The sequence below is a fragment of the Crinia signifera genome, chromosome 6, assembly GCF_055691185.1.
Source record: "Crinia signifera chromosome 6, ASM5569118v1, whole genome shotgun sequence".
NCBI lineage: Eukaryota > Metazoa > Chordata > Amphibia > Anura > Myobatrachidae > Crinia > Crinia signifera.
The window spans coordinates 234,415,683-234,429,804 of NC_139222.1; the positions used below are offsets into that span (position 1 = coordinate 234,415,683).

At 45.5% G+C, this 14,122-nt stretch overlaps 1 protein-coding gene across 5 annotated transcripts in view; it reads left to right on the forward strand.

The window, feature by feature from the left end:
- The first annotated feature begins 5,925 nt into the window (after nt 1-5,925).
- Nucleotides 5,926-14,122, forward strand: part of BICC1 (BicC family RNA binding protein 1) — a 234,576-nt gene continuing 226,379 nt past the window's right edge. For 2 of the 5 annotated variants that reach the window (XM_083149106.1, XM_083149107.1), the window contains exon 1: nt 5,929-6,382. In XM_083149106.1, the coding sequence (XP_083005232.1) occupies nt 6,190-6,382 (193 nt within the window). In that variant the 5' untranslated portion in view covers nt 5,929-6,189. Of the gene's footprint in view, nt 6,383-14,122 lie in introns of all 5 variants that reach the window. The other 3 variants (XM_083149110.1, XM_083149109.1, XM_083149105.1) reach the window with 3 other exon arrangements.

Genomic DNA, 14,122 nt, shown 5'->3' on the forward strand with positions numbered 1-14,122 from the left:
CCTGAAAACGCATGCCTGTGGTTTCCCTGACAGCGGTCTACCAACCCCCAAATGCCGGCTTTCTGTCAATAAACTTACGAACGGCGATTAGAAAAGATGCTGGATTTTTTTGCAGAACGGCCTTGGGCATGCACTCTACGCACGGCTGGCAACAGCAATCTTGGGGCCTGGTACACTGATGTAACTGGGGGGCCTAATACCCTGCTCCCTTAAGCAGAACATTTTTAGTACACTGCATACTGAACGTGATTCTTTATTGTTACAAAAGAAACATAATTAATATTCACTAATACACTAATACCGGTGGGGGGGGGGGGGGGGGGAGGGGTTTCCAGGCAAGTACCCTTACAGGAATCCAGGCGGGTGCATTTATAAACCATTGCTAGGCACTGCACTGCCGCAGCCATACTTACCGCCTCAGAACCTTGGGGCCCCTCACAAGCTTGGGGTTCAGTACAGGTGTCCCCCTTGACTCCCCTTGTCGCCTGCCCTTGCGCTACGATCCGTATGCATGCACAGTCATTCGATAATCATCTGCCTAAAAATGCAGCGCTGCAGCTCCCCATGTGCGATCACTAAAACAAGACTTGGCGTGCATTCTGTCTTGTGTAAGGCTGTGTACACATGTGCGGAGTGCTGATAATTTGCATTTGAAACTGATTCTGAATGAGGCCCTTAGTCCCAGGGCATTTTGACACCTGTATAGCATACCTCCCAACAGTCCTGATTTAATCGGGACAGTCCCGATTGTCAGGGCCTGTCCCGCTGTCCCACCCGCAGGCGGCAGTGTCCCGCGGTGTGGGGGGGCTGTTGGGAGTCCCCCCTGTCAGCTGCTAAGCAGCGGGGAATAAACGCTGTGCGCATGCGCACAGCGTCTATTCCCGCAGCCAGGGGGCTGGGGGCATGGCTAGAGGCACACAGAGCCTCTGGGTCATGCCCCCATAGCAGCAAAATGGGGGCGTGGCCCTGACGGAAGAGCCGTGAGCATAGGCCACGCCCCCAAATTAGGCCACACACCCCCCCGAAAATTTTGACTGCTGAGATGCAAAAGTTGGGAGGTATGGTATAGCTATAGAGACACAGGTAGCCAAACTTTGTTACTGAAACTTGCGTGCACATGCTCTCCTTTGATTCTAATTAATTGCTGAATCAATTACTAATTACCCTGGCCCAGGTATTATAAAGGTGCCCAGGTCCAATCTTATATGGTGTCCATGTTGACATAAATACAAAAAAACATGAAAAACTCACGTCACTTTCGCACTTTGACATATTGCTTATGTTGACATTTAGACAATGTTGATGTAACGCATGTTGACCTTTTGACTGTCGACCAATAGTGGTTGACCTATTGACTGTCAACCCTATGACCCATATTTACTATATATATATATATATATATATATATATATCATGGGGCCCAGGCCATGCATTCCTAATGGTTAGCCAGACCTCTTATCCAGCTGGCCACACCCCCTCAGGAGATTAGCCACACCCCTAAACAAGGGCCCCTATCACTGCACTCCCAGGTGGGACCTTCATGTCCCAGTTTGACACTGGAAGTATCGGGTGTGTGATTTCAGAGCTTGCCAAAGGATAATTATTTCCCAGTAAGTAGTCAAATCCACGCCGCAGTCTTTCTTGATGATAATATTATATCAGAAAATATCTAAAACATAAACCGTAGAAACACTCCCATATGCATGTTATATAAACTGTTGTTTCGATTCTCTTTTTTTCTTTTAATTTGGTAAATTAAAAAATGAAAATCACTGTTAGAAATGCTCATTTTTATATTTTTACAATGTAGATCTGAAGCAAATCAGCTTCGAACGTTAAACATTAATGATAAATTGTTAAACTTGAAACAAAATGAGGGACATATTAAATTACCCGTGGGGCTTACTACAGGATAATAGCCTCAAGCTATAACACCCGGTGTACAAGTAGGAACTTGGGGTCTAATTCAGGGCCTTATTTTGGTTCATTCTTTCTGACAAAATCCTTCTTAGATGGGCAAAACCATGTGCACTGCAGGTGGGGCAGATGTAACATGTGCAGAGAGAATTAGATTTGGGTGGGGTTTTACTTCAAAGTGAGATCTATATTGCAGTGTAAAAATAAAGCAGTCAGTATTTTCCCTGCACAGAAACAAAATTACTCACCCAAATCTAATTCTCTCTGCACATGTTACATCTGCCCCCCCTGCAGTGCACATGGTTTTGCCCATCTAAGAAGGATTTTGTCAGAAAGAATGAACCAAAATAAGGCCCTCAGGCCCTTATTCTGATCGGTGCGGATTTCTCCGCATGCGTTCGTCCCGCCGATGGTGATCGTCTGCGCATGTGCAGAGGTCACTCTGCGCATGTGCAGGCGATTTCGCCGCACGTATTCTTGACACGCCGCACAGGGGGCGTGAGGGGCTACTTAGCCTCATTACCCTATGCATACGCCCCGCGTTTTATGGGCGTTCCCATGCAAACGCGGGGCGTATGCATGGTAATGAGGCCGTGACGCGTGTGTAGGGGGCGGGCATCTGACATCGCCGGATGTCAGCTGCCCGCCCCCATACATGATTTCACACGGACAAGTGTCCGTGTGGTCTTGTGTGGCGGGACCTGGTGGAGCGTGCGGCCCTGCATTCGATGTTCGGCGACCATCGAATGCAGGGGCTGCTCCCAAGACGGAGGAGGCGTATCCCCGTCCAATTTCATGCGGATCGCCACATATCCGCGTACGGACGGAGGTGGCGATCCGTATGGAAGGCGGGGATTCGCCTGCACGGTCGTGGCCGCATATTCTGATCGGGCCGCACCGATCAGAATAAGGCCCTCAGTCCGGATCGCTCATCTGCAAAGTTGCTGATGACTGCAAGTAGATAGCCGCTGCCCAGACAGAAATAAAACCCACCCTGCAAAAATCTATGAATGAATTGCGTAAAATATCACTATCCGCTTTCCCAGTGGTTCTTAAAGTCGTCCACAGGACCCCGCACAGTTCACGTTTTCCAGGTGCGCTCAATACTGACTGACACATTTTAAAAGATGCACAGATGGAGCTAATTATTTCACTTGAGGAGACATGGAAAACAAGCACTGTGGCCCTTATTCTCGTTGAATCGGACGGATGCGTATTTCGGACAGAAACCGAGTGTTCTTAGCCCCGCCTACCGTACGGTTCGCTCACACTGTCTGAATGCGGTTCGTACGCGTGAGGCGTTCGCACATGCACAGAAACGCCTCTGCACATGCGCAAACACCAACCATCGGCCGTCCGACCGCACTCGGAGCCATCCGACTCACTCAGAATAAGGGCCTGTGTGGGGTCCTGAGGACTGACTTTGAGAACCTGTTTGCGGCTATCCTGATGCACATCCATACAAAATTCCTGAACCATTGCTTGATTTTTCCAGTCTGTGCAAATGTAAGTCTGACCCTTCCACACCTCCGTGACAGAGACACACCTGAAAACTACAGATTACCACATCCAAATGCCCAATTTTGCAGCCCAGCAATTGGATCTGAGAAACCCCTCTAATCTGCTGTGGTGCAATAGTCACATTACTAAATATAAAGTAGCTGCAACTTCACACATAGGGGAACTCTACCATGTGGCGTAAGTCGCCCGGAGGCCAGATAAATATTGTCCTGAAAGGGGGGGCACAGCCACAGAAGTGTTGTTAACAGCTTTCAATTACCAATTCAAATTCACAGGGGAGGAGAGGTGCAGCCTTGGGAACAGGACCCAGGCGGCAGATGCCTCCCACAGTTACGCCTCTGATCCCTGCGGATGTTCAGAATGTCCAACAGTAAAAGGCTGAAGGTGCCAGTGGAACTGTGACTTATGGTGCACTCCCTGACACCGGCATGCCCGTTACATGCACGCTGCTGATGAAAGCAACCCCTTTGTCACGGCTCCTAATAGAATTTCATGGATCTCCATCATACATGCGCACATTCTGGCTGCCTCTTCCGGGAGGGGGTAGCCATGTTGGAACAGTGGCAGTACCACCTGATTTTGGGAAACTTCCAGCAGTTGTGCAGATACTGTATATAATTGGGTACTTGAGCCTGATGTATTTAACTATTCCACCTCTAAGGGCATGATGTACTAACATGAAAATGCCATAAGAACTATGTTTTTGGGGTTTTATTGCACTTCCAATATGCACTATCTGGCATTACCCTATAGATGCCTAAGGGCTTCTTTCTGTATCGGTGCTGTCAGAGGGATCTGATCGGATCCCTCCCAGCATGGCCCACGTTATTCACAGATGTTTACCCGGGTCATACACCTGGAAGTCCACCATGCATTCAGCGGCGTAGCTATGTTTTGGGCGCCCCCCCGCCGTATCCATGCACTCTCCGTGTTTTAGCGGAGATTCTCCATGTTTGGAGATTCTCCGTCACTGCACTTTATCCACTATTCAATGTGGCTGATGCTCGCCGCCACTCACGGCGAGTCTTAACCCCTGCAGCGGACGAGCGTCCGCGGCAGGGAGCTTTCAGGGAGCCGGGGGACGGAAGCAGCCAGAGAGATTAAAGTCTCCCTGGCTGCTCCAGAGGAATGTGGTGGGGAGGGGGGCTCCCCAGGACCCAGGCAGCCCCCCCCTATAGCCAGCGGCGGACCCAGTATTCACTGCACCCGATCGTGCATATTAACGATCGGGTGCAGTGAAGATATGAATATCTAATGAGCGGCTCGAGCGCTCCGGCCCCCTGCTGGCTGCACTGTGTAAAAAAAAAAAAAAATAATATTTTTTTTTAAAATTAAATATATATTCATGTGCTATAAGCACATGAATAAAAATAACATGCCCCTTCACAGAAAAAAAAACCTGATTTTTTGACACCAAAATTAAAAAAAAAAAAACTTTTAGTTTAAAAGTTCACATTCCAGCTCCCCATCAAAAGATGGAGAATTGCTACACGGAGAGACACGGAGAAAATCACTTAGAAAGATGGAGAATATTTCACATTGAATAGGGTTGCTCGCTTTTGGAGAGCAAAATGCTCCGACCAAGGCGAAAAAAGCAAAAATTCTCCATAAAACATGGAGAACTTTCTCATTGAATACTGCCCAATGTGTATAAGTGGCATTACTGTGTGGTGTAATGTGAATATTGAATTGATACTATTATGTGGCCACGCCCCTTCCCCACGAAGTTCATACCCTCCAACATGACCCACTCACATAGAATTTGGTACACAATGCTCTGTTCCTGGACTTCCCTCTTAATGTATGAGTGCCTTCACCTGAGTTGAAACACCCTTCTCGTCAATTACCTAGTTCCACACAGGTACTGCTGCTACTGGGAACATTAAGGGTGAAATTTATCAGGATGAGAGATTCAGAAAGTGAAGCGGCAATCATTTACACTGCAAAATCAAACAGGTTTTGCAGTGTAAATGATTGCCGCTTTAAAAAAATCTCTCACTTTCTCAATCTCTCACTTTAAAACCCCCCTAAGTGTATAAGTGGCACTAATACCACGGGAATTGTAGACCTTTTTTTTTCATCATGCGCCTGCAGGTTGCAGTTAGGCCACGTACCTTTTTTTTTAGTTTTACAGATTATGACATTTGGAACTGGGACCACCCATAACTACATTTCTAGTTTCGAATATGGCCAGGACCAATGTGAATCCATCCCTGGTTTCCTGTGTACCATCATCTGCATCAGGTTAAGGGGGAATATAATGTAACACATGGCACATGGGACCTGCACATTACTCCTTAAAGCAAAGCACATTTCAAACTAAAACGTGTCCTGGCCCAAACCTGCCCTGGACTACCCTAGTACTGACCCAGGGGATGCCTGGTTACCCATGTAAGAAAGAGCAAAGTCTATGAAGACTCATTATGACACAAGATACAGGTGGAGTTAGAGTCTCAGCCTGCAGCACATCTCTGCCCTCTGCATGGTCACATTTCCAGCGAGCGCAGAAGTATGAGAGCAGTGACGTCAGCCAGTGTTCCCAGTGGAAGCGGTGTACTGGTGTATTGGTGCAGGCAGCCAGAGAGGGAGCTCACTCAGTGCTGCTGAGTGCTGGATGTGTCAGTCTCTGCTGCTGCAGCTAGCGGTTCCCGGGCGCCCTCCTCCTCCTCCTCTTCCTCCCCGCTGCTCTGAGTATATGATCGGGCGCTGGAAGCGCTGACCTTGGCGCATTTACTAACCGGCGATAAGACCATGGCCGCCCAGTGCGACTCCATGAGCGGATACATGAACCAGTCGGACCCGGGCTCCAACAGCGAGCGGAGCACAGACTCCCCGCTCCCCGGCTCTGAGGACGACTCCCCCGGCCCAGCCGCCCCCCACGATCCCGAGTGGGGAGAGGAGAGATTCCGAGTGGACAGGAAGAAGCTGGAGACTATGCTGCAAGGTAACAAACTTCTGTCCGACGGTCATGCCGACGCGTTATCCCCCGATCATCGCTCCCCTGAGCCATCCGTGACTCATCCTCAGCCCACACAGGGATATGGGAATGGGCTACTATGGGATAGTGTTATAGGATGCTGCCCCGCTCCCATCATCGCCGATGCTGCTCTTCACTGTCCGCTATCGCTGCCCAACATTTCCCCCTATCGCTGCCCAACATTTCCCCCTATCGCTGCCCAACATTTCCCCCTATCGCTGCCCAACATTTCCCCCTATAGCTGCCCAAACACTTTCCCCCCCTCGTGCAGAAACTTTGTAAAGTGCTAACATGTACACGGGGGACTCTCTTGGTCCATGACACCCTTGGCTAACTATAGATATGTGTTTCAATACATACCTGTACCATAGAACGCAATTGTATAAGGTTTGGGCCAACTCTGAAAAGTACCACACACCAACTAAGCAGTGTATAATAGCCTGGAATACATTAGTGAAGTGCTCATTGTATGAATACAAACCTGGACCACTTACAATATGTACAGTATACACAGGCCATATTATCTATCTATCTATCTATCTATCTATCTATCTATCTATCTATCCTGTTCCATATACTGAAAAGTATATCTTAACCTAGTCACAGGCCAGTGAGTCTGCTGGCTTGAATCAAGTATTTGTAATGTATATCATTATTATTATTATTTTTTTAATAGAAGTAGTACATTTTTGTAGCATATGGTTTTAGTTGGTCTGTCCTCCTCCCTGCTGGTTTATTTCAGACCATTTCTAGCCAGTGTAGTTTGTAGTGAGATTGTTGGAGGAGTACATTGGTCTGCCATCACCAACCACTAGTTTGTTTGACATAAACCTGCTATATAAGTATTGTGACACTGCTGTAGTGTGTTGAACAGCAAAATAATGTCTTGCATACATTTATCATAAGCAAGATAATCAATGTGCGGCTGTGGGCTAGAAATACACAATTGTTTGCATAGGGCAGGGAAATACAGATGTCTATGCTTCTGCCCCAAGTGTTAATTGTGGCGTGGAGAATACACTTGTGGCTTTTCCACACTGGGATTTTAATAATGGCAAAGTGATTTGTGAATGGCAGTCTTCCCCCTCAGATCCTGAAGATTTCATTAGGACAGAAACCTTTATCCTACTACAGTTATGCTGTGTACACATGGGGGAGATATATTGCTCAGCCATATATGGCTGAGCAATATATGGCTGAGCATTATATTGCTCAGTTTCTACTTTACATCAGCGACCAGAGATGGTCGCTGATGAAAACTGCCGGGGGGAGCCCGGCAGTGGTAATCAGCTGGTCGCAGGAGCATGTTCCTGCGACCAGCGATCACCACAGGGGCAAAAACGGGAGCGTGCACCCGGCGATATATCGCCGGTGCACACTCCCATTGCGGGCAATATGGTCGCTCAGCGACCATATTTCCTGCGATTTTGCACAAAATCGCCCCTGTGTGTACGCACCTTTAGTGTGGTCCTATGTTTTTAGCAGGATTACAATCTTGTAAGTAATGTTTTAATTCCAAAGTTTACTCCACATCATGTGGTTATGTAAAGCACACCTAAAGTAAAATAACGTTTGGTTTGATTTATTGTTTTTCTTCATATAAAAAGCATGTAAAGTGCATCACAACAATTACATCATTTTAAAAAGTACACCCACCAAGACCTTGTAAAGGTCATATAAATGGCTGTTTTGACACAATAGCAGCATCTTGTATTAAACATCAGAAATTAAGCCAGGAGAATGCATGTGATTACAGTTAGCTAACATTAACCTGCTCCTGACAAGTATCTGTTTATCTGGCTGATAAAGTTAGTTCCTAACTTAAGGGCCCTACATACGTAGAGATTTGTGCCAGAGATTCATAATTGGAGATTCAGCACAAGAGATTTCACTCTCTCAGATAATGAGCCACATACAGAGAGATTTGTGTCAGAGATTCATAATGGGAGGTTTCAAATCTGTCACAACTGTCACACAGAAAATGACGTAAAAACCCCACAGCCATGCACTTCCCATACAACACGGGCACACTGCAGGTTACAGCAATCAACTTCTCGTACAGCATGGGCACACTGCAGGCTGAAGCTACTCACTTCAGGTACAGCCCATTGCAGGTTTTATGTGAATAGTGCCTTAGGTACAAATACGTCACACATGTACCTGCAATGTCATAGAGTGTGGGAGATATCACAGCTGATACCCTCACAGGTACACTCCACAGCATGCCCAGGAAAGTTACAGGGTAAGGCTCCATGCCGCTTGGCAATGTGATGTGATTGGTGCTTGCTGCCAACATTCATACACTGTACCACCTAACATTCATTCTGTGTAACGCCGGCAGCACACAGGGATCCCACCCCGGGCACACAGCATCGGGTCACCACAGCACAACCACCCAGCAGCAGCGCTCAGTCACCCAGGATAATGCTGCTGCCATGTCTGCCGCGCTCCCGTCCTCTGCTGCTCCACCTTCCGCCGCTCTTAGGTTCCTACCCACAGCCTGATTACATACCAGTGCGGCAGTGTGGAGGAAGGAGTCACCTCTGGAGCTGACTCACGGCTGGCGATTGCCGGGTCTGTTATAGATTGGGGACCCACGGTGCCGCGCATTTTGGGTTACACACACAGCGATATTCAGACACTTTCTGAGCGATTATGTAAAATCGTTCAGAAAGTGACTGAATATCACTGTGTGTGTAGGGCCCTTTAGTTTATTTACTGCAGTTGTATCCAACAAAAAAAGGGTTACCAGCCTATATCACCAGAATTCTGTTTTTAAAATGAATGTAGTGGGGATAAGACAAAACTGCTAAGAACCTATGTATTCATTGGGAGGAGAATGCTGGCTGACCTGATGACATCATAGTGACATCACCAGGAATCCCTTATGTGAGTTGGCCAGGGAAGATCCGCATTGGATCCTCCTTACTACAAACACTGTAAATTAAAGTATTACCTCAGGGCTGGGCAACACCGGCCCTCCAGATGTTGATGAACTACACATCCCAGCATGCCTTGCATCCGTTTCAGCATGGCCACATAGCAAAACTAATGCAAAGCATCCTGGGATGTGTAGTTCATCAACATCTGGAGGGCCGGTGTTGCCCAGCCCTGTATTACCTGGATCAAGTAGCAGCAAATGTATCAACTGTAATTCGGCACTGGATCTAAGGTGCCCTACCCCCTGGTGTTACAGTACTGCTTTCTGGAATGTTTCTAATGATACAAATAAACTAGGCTGAAGGTAGAGCTGCTTACTAGTGTCAGCATACCCACTCTGTTTTATACTTCATGGGGTACTTTTGAATTCATGTCATTCTAAATATATTTTGATTCATTCATTGAGGTCAGTATAGTGACCTTAAATGCTCCCACGTATAAGTAAAAAAATAAAATGAACAAAATCAAGGTGTGCAATTTTACTTGAGCCGGTATTCTTCCGCTCCACTCAAGCTTTGATTTCTAAACCTAGTTTACAAAACAAAAATAATCTCCTTCCCTTCTCTGCCATGGTCAGACTGGGATGCGCCACTATGGCTGCCAAACACTATGTATCCTCCTCCCTGTTAACAGTAGGTGTTCGATCAGTCCAAGCACCCTCTCCCTCCACCATACAGGTGTGTGTATTTTGGTCAGGTTTATCTGAAGAAGTGGTGTCCTCGGGCAGACTTGCCCACAGCAGCGTTTCCCGGTGGACCCTACTGTCTGAAAGAACCACCCTAATGTCAGGTTCACTAGTACACCCAAAGTCTACTTATGTACAAATTAGAACGATGGGATACAATAAAATATTGTATACAATTTCCCTTGCTGTCTCTCTGACATGTCGTATCTTCTGTACACACTATACAATGTGACATAAGATCATAATTTGTGCAGAGCATCACCCAATATACAACCGTCAAGCCTGCATGCAAGGGTCAGGGGATGGACTACTGCGTTCTTAATAATCGCATATGTTTGTGCATATTATTAACATAAAGGACAGCTCTTGCGATAAGAGTTGTCCTTTGCGATGCGGCTCCAGAGCGGGACTTCTGCGCAGATTGATGACTCTTGCAGGGCATGCTGGGAGGGATCCATAACTGATCCCTCACACAGCGCTATGTAGAGAAGCACATGGGTTTCTATAGGGTATCGCCAGCTTTTGATTTTGAAAATGCAGTAAAACTCCTGAAAATGTTTTTTTTTTTGCTTTGGTTCATACCGCCCTATGTCTCATAAGATTCTTACGACTGATCGTGTGTTCACATTCTACAATATTGTGCTGAACTATTTATTTATTCACTGTTTCTTATATAGCAGATTCCGTTATGCTTTAATAACTAAATTGTTAGTCGTGTACAATATTGCATAATGTGTATGAGCCCTTGCTATTAGATCAGGCATGTCCAAACTATGGCCCTCCAGCTGTTGTAAAATTCACATCCCAGAATGCCTTGCCATAGTTTTAGCATGCCCTAATAGCAAAACTGTGGCAAGGCATTATGGGACTTGTAGTTTCACAGCAGCTGGAGGGCCATAGTTTGGACATGCCTGTATTAGAGGGTCCCTAATGGCTGTACAAGCCTCTCTATGGGCTGTTCTCGCACCATGGTAACTGTCCACTCCCCTTTAATCATTGACCACTCACTGCAGTATTCCCCCCCCCGTCCGACATTGTTTGTTTCGATAAGTAACCAACTATGGGCCTGATGAAACGGAGAGTGATAAACAGCCAGCCAATCAGGTCCTACCTGTCATTTTTCAAACAAGCCTGTGACATGGTAGTTAGGAGCTGATTTGCTGGCTGTTTATCAGTTTTTAAGCTGGGTACATCTGTCTCTATATGAGGAATTCTAAAGTATATAATTTTTCATAAATTAAGGTTTTAGTTCCCCCTACATAATGCCTGTAAACTGGACATATTTATTTTAATGTGCCATCTATCCTGAGGGGGGGAAACAAAATAAAACTGAACAAAAATCAACTAATAAGACCTATGAAATAATATTGGAGTTGCAAAATGCAACATTTGGTCTTGTTGTGAAGCAGCATAGACCTGTAGAGTTGAAGCGGTTAACACTATATAAGTAATGTATCTGACCAGATTCCTTCTAACAGTACTTTGTAGTATATGTCGGTGGTAAGAGGGAGTTTGTGCTTGAAGGTAATACTGTAGCTCAGGCCTAGGAAGCCTACTGTAGCTGCAACATCATTCACAAAACACAGAACATCTGCTTTCTAGTTAGGGCCTTGGAGCTCACTTAGGAAAGAATGTGGCCACTTTCAAAGCTGTGCTCAGCCCAGAGGAGCATCCGAGCCAGTTTTACGACTAGAAACCCTGCGAAAATGTCACGTTATCATTTATGTAAAAGTGTAAGTTACTGGGAGACTTTACACAGACAGAACGTAAGTAAAGTGTTCGACTTGTCAGGCAGACCAGGGCTGTGAGATGCCAGGGGAATCCTATTGACTGCATATAATGTGAGGCTGGAAAAGGGATGAATAATCTTCCTCTGGGCTGCCGGGGTCTGGAAGGAAAATCTCCTTACTCCATGCTGAAGAACTTCCTGTATTGCGACCTCCTCAACTTTGTTCCAAGCTGTGCTTTAGTTCAAGCAATAGTTTTGTGCGGATGGTGTGGCTGCTGATTTTTACATCAGTTATGCTATCAAGCAACTTGCTTTTGAGAGTTTATTAGCTGCAACCTCTCTCTCAGAAAGAAACTACTTTAGTGATGTATATAGTTGCTGGATGATGACTTGTGTTCAGAAATAAGATTAAATCACGTTGTTTTCCCCTTCCAAAACTGGCCCCTGGTTATGAACTAATTCAGTAAAAGCACTTCCGCAGAATTTTGACTGCGTCCCCCTAAAATCAACAGATACTTCATGTGTTCTGACATCAACATTTAAACGGGCAGCGCAATCAGTTACCTGTATCTAGTCCTGTTGGTAACCGAATGAAGGGCCTATTAATCATTCAATATTTGTAGCTAAGTGTTTTGGGGGGTTAGCCGCAAATAGTAAGTACTCCCCAAATGTATTTAGAAGGCAGCAGAAATCTCCAATACACGCTGCGGTTCCTCCATTGCAGCCTGCAGCAGCATCCCCTATTGGTTTCTATGGGGAATGCGATGCTGCCTGATGTGCAATATCTGGAATGCAAAGCCTTCCGATTCCCGAATATCCCCTCCAGCCATCTCAGAATGGGGGTATCCCATTGTAGCCTATGGGCTACACACCTCACTAATTTTGGAGCCCTTGGTTCTGCCTATCCATGCCTGAGGAAGAGACCTAAGTAGTCTCGAAAGCTTGCATTTTAACAACATTCATTTTTGTTAGCCATTAAAAGGTATCATATTTGCTAGATTGCTATTTTGTTTTTCTCACTGAGGAACAATAAAACTTTTCTTATCAACTGGCTAACACGGTACCAAACCTTTTTCTTTTTCCTATCCATGTACATGCATCCTGCCATTGGTATCGATATTGTCGCCCAGATTGCACTGAATATGCAATACATAATAAATAGGGCCCCTAAAGCACAATGTGGCTCCATCCTGCCTGCAAGCTGGACATCGGTAATGTCAGACTATCATATGTCTCGAATCAGATGACATCTAGTCGGACTCAGCAAACACTGTAGTATTCTGTGTAAGCGGCTGGTGAGCTTTAACAGATCTGGGGACAGATTCTCTAAGCTTCAAAAGTGATAAAATGGAGAGTGATAAACAGCCAGACAATCAGCTCCTACCTGCTATGTCACAGACGGTGTTTGAAAAATGTCAGGCAGGAGCTGATTGGCTGGCTGTTTATCACTCTATATTTTATCACTTATGAAGCTTAGAGAATCTGGCCCTTGATCTGGTTATGATGGCCTTTATATAGCAAATGTATTTAACTGTGGACATCTAAAAGTCCTGTCTTCATTCTTTGCGATGTCAAAAATAAATTCATTGTAATTGTTTTTTGTAAGAATAGGTCCTGCTCTATAACCATACATTCTTACTGAAAAGTATTTGGTTACACTAGCGGTAGTGTCCTAGTACGTCTTCATCTGCCCAACTATCTTTTGAAACTGTCTATAAGAGTTTGTCCTCAATGTCCCCTGCTGCATTTGCCGCGCTGTGATGTACACTGCTTCCATGCAGCCTCAGCAGACACTCATCAAACTCTAGCCCTTGCCTTAATGATATTGAAGATATTTTTTTCTTTTTTTAACTGGTATTGTTAGACAATCTTGTGTTTTGGGAGGTTACAGCACCAACCATCTGTTTTTTTGTTGGGTATTGGAGTGTATAATAGTTGAGAGAAATTAATTGTGAAAGTAGGATATGAAAAAAAATGCATGCGATAATAAAATACACAGCGGTACACTTACTGCAACTGTAGATAGGATGTATCCTAGACCAGATCTTAATTGCTGGTTGGCTGTTGCTATGAACCAAATAAATGGTGATGGAAATGTGGATTGTTGTGGGGGGAGGAGTTGGAACCAGTGATGTATGGTCATGGAGGCAAAGCTTCCCTGTTATACAGGTTTTTGAGAATAAGCTATTCATAACTTAGAAATATCATCTTAGTAGTATTGTAACTAATTTTTGCCACCAAAGTGTGTGTGTGTAAATCTGTTTCAGTTGAAAAATAGCGCTAGTGATAGTTTGAGATCAGCATAGGTGCAGATTGTGCATGGTTTTGCCTTGTAAATGATTGTCACTTTAAA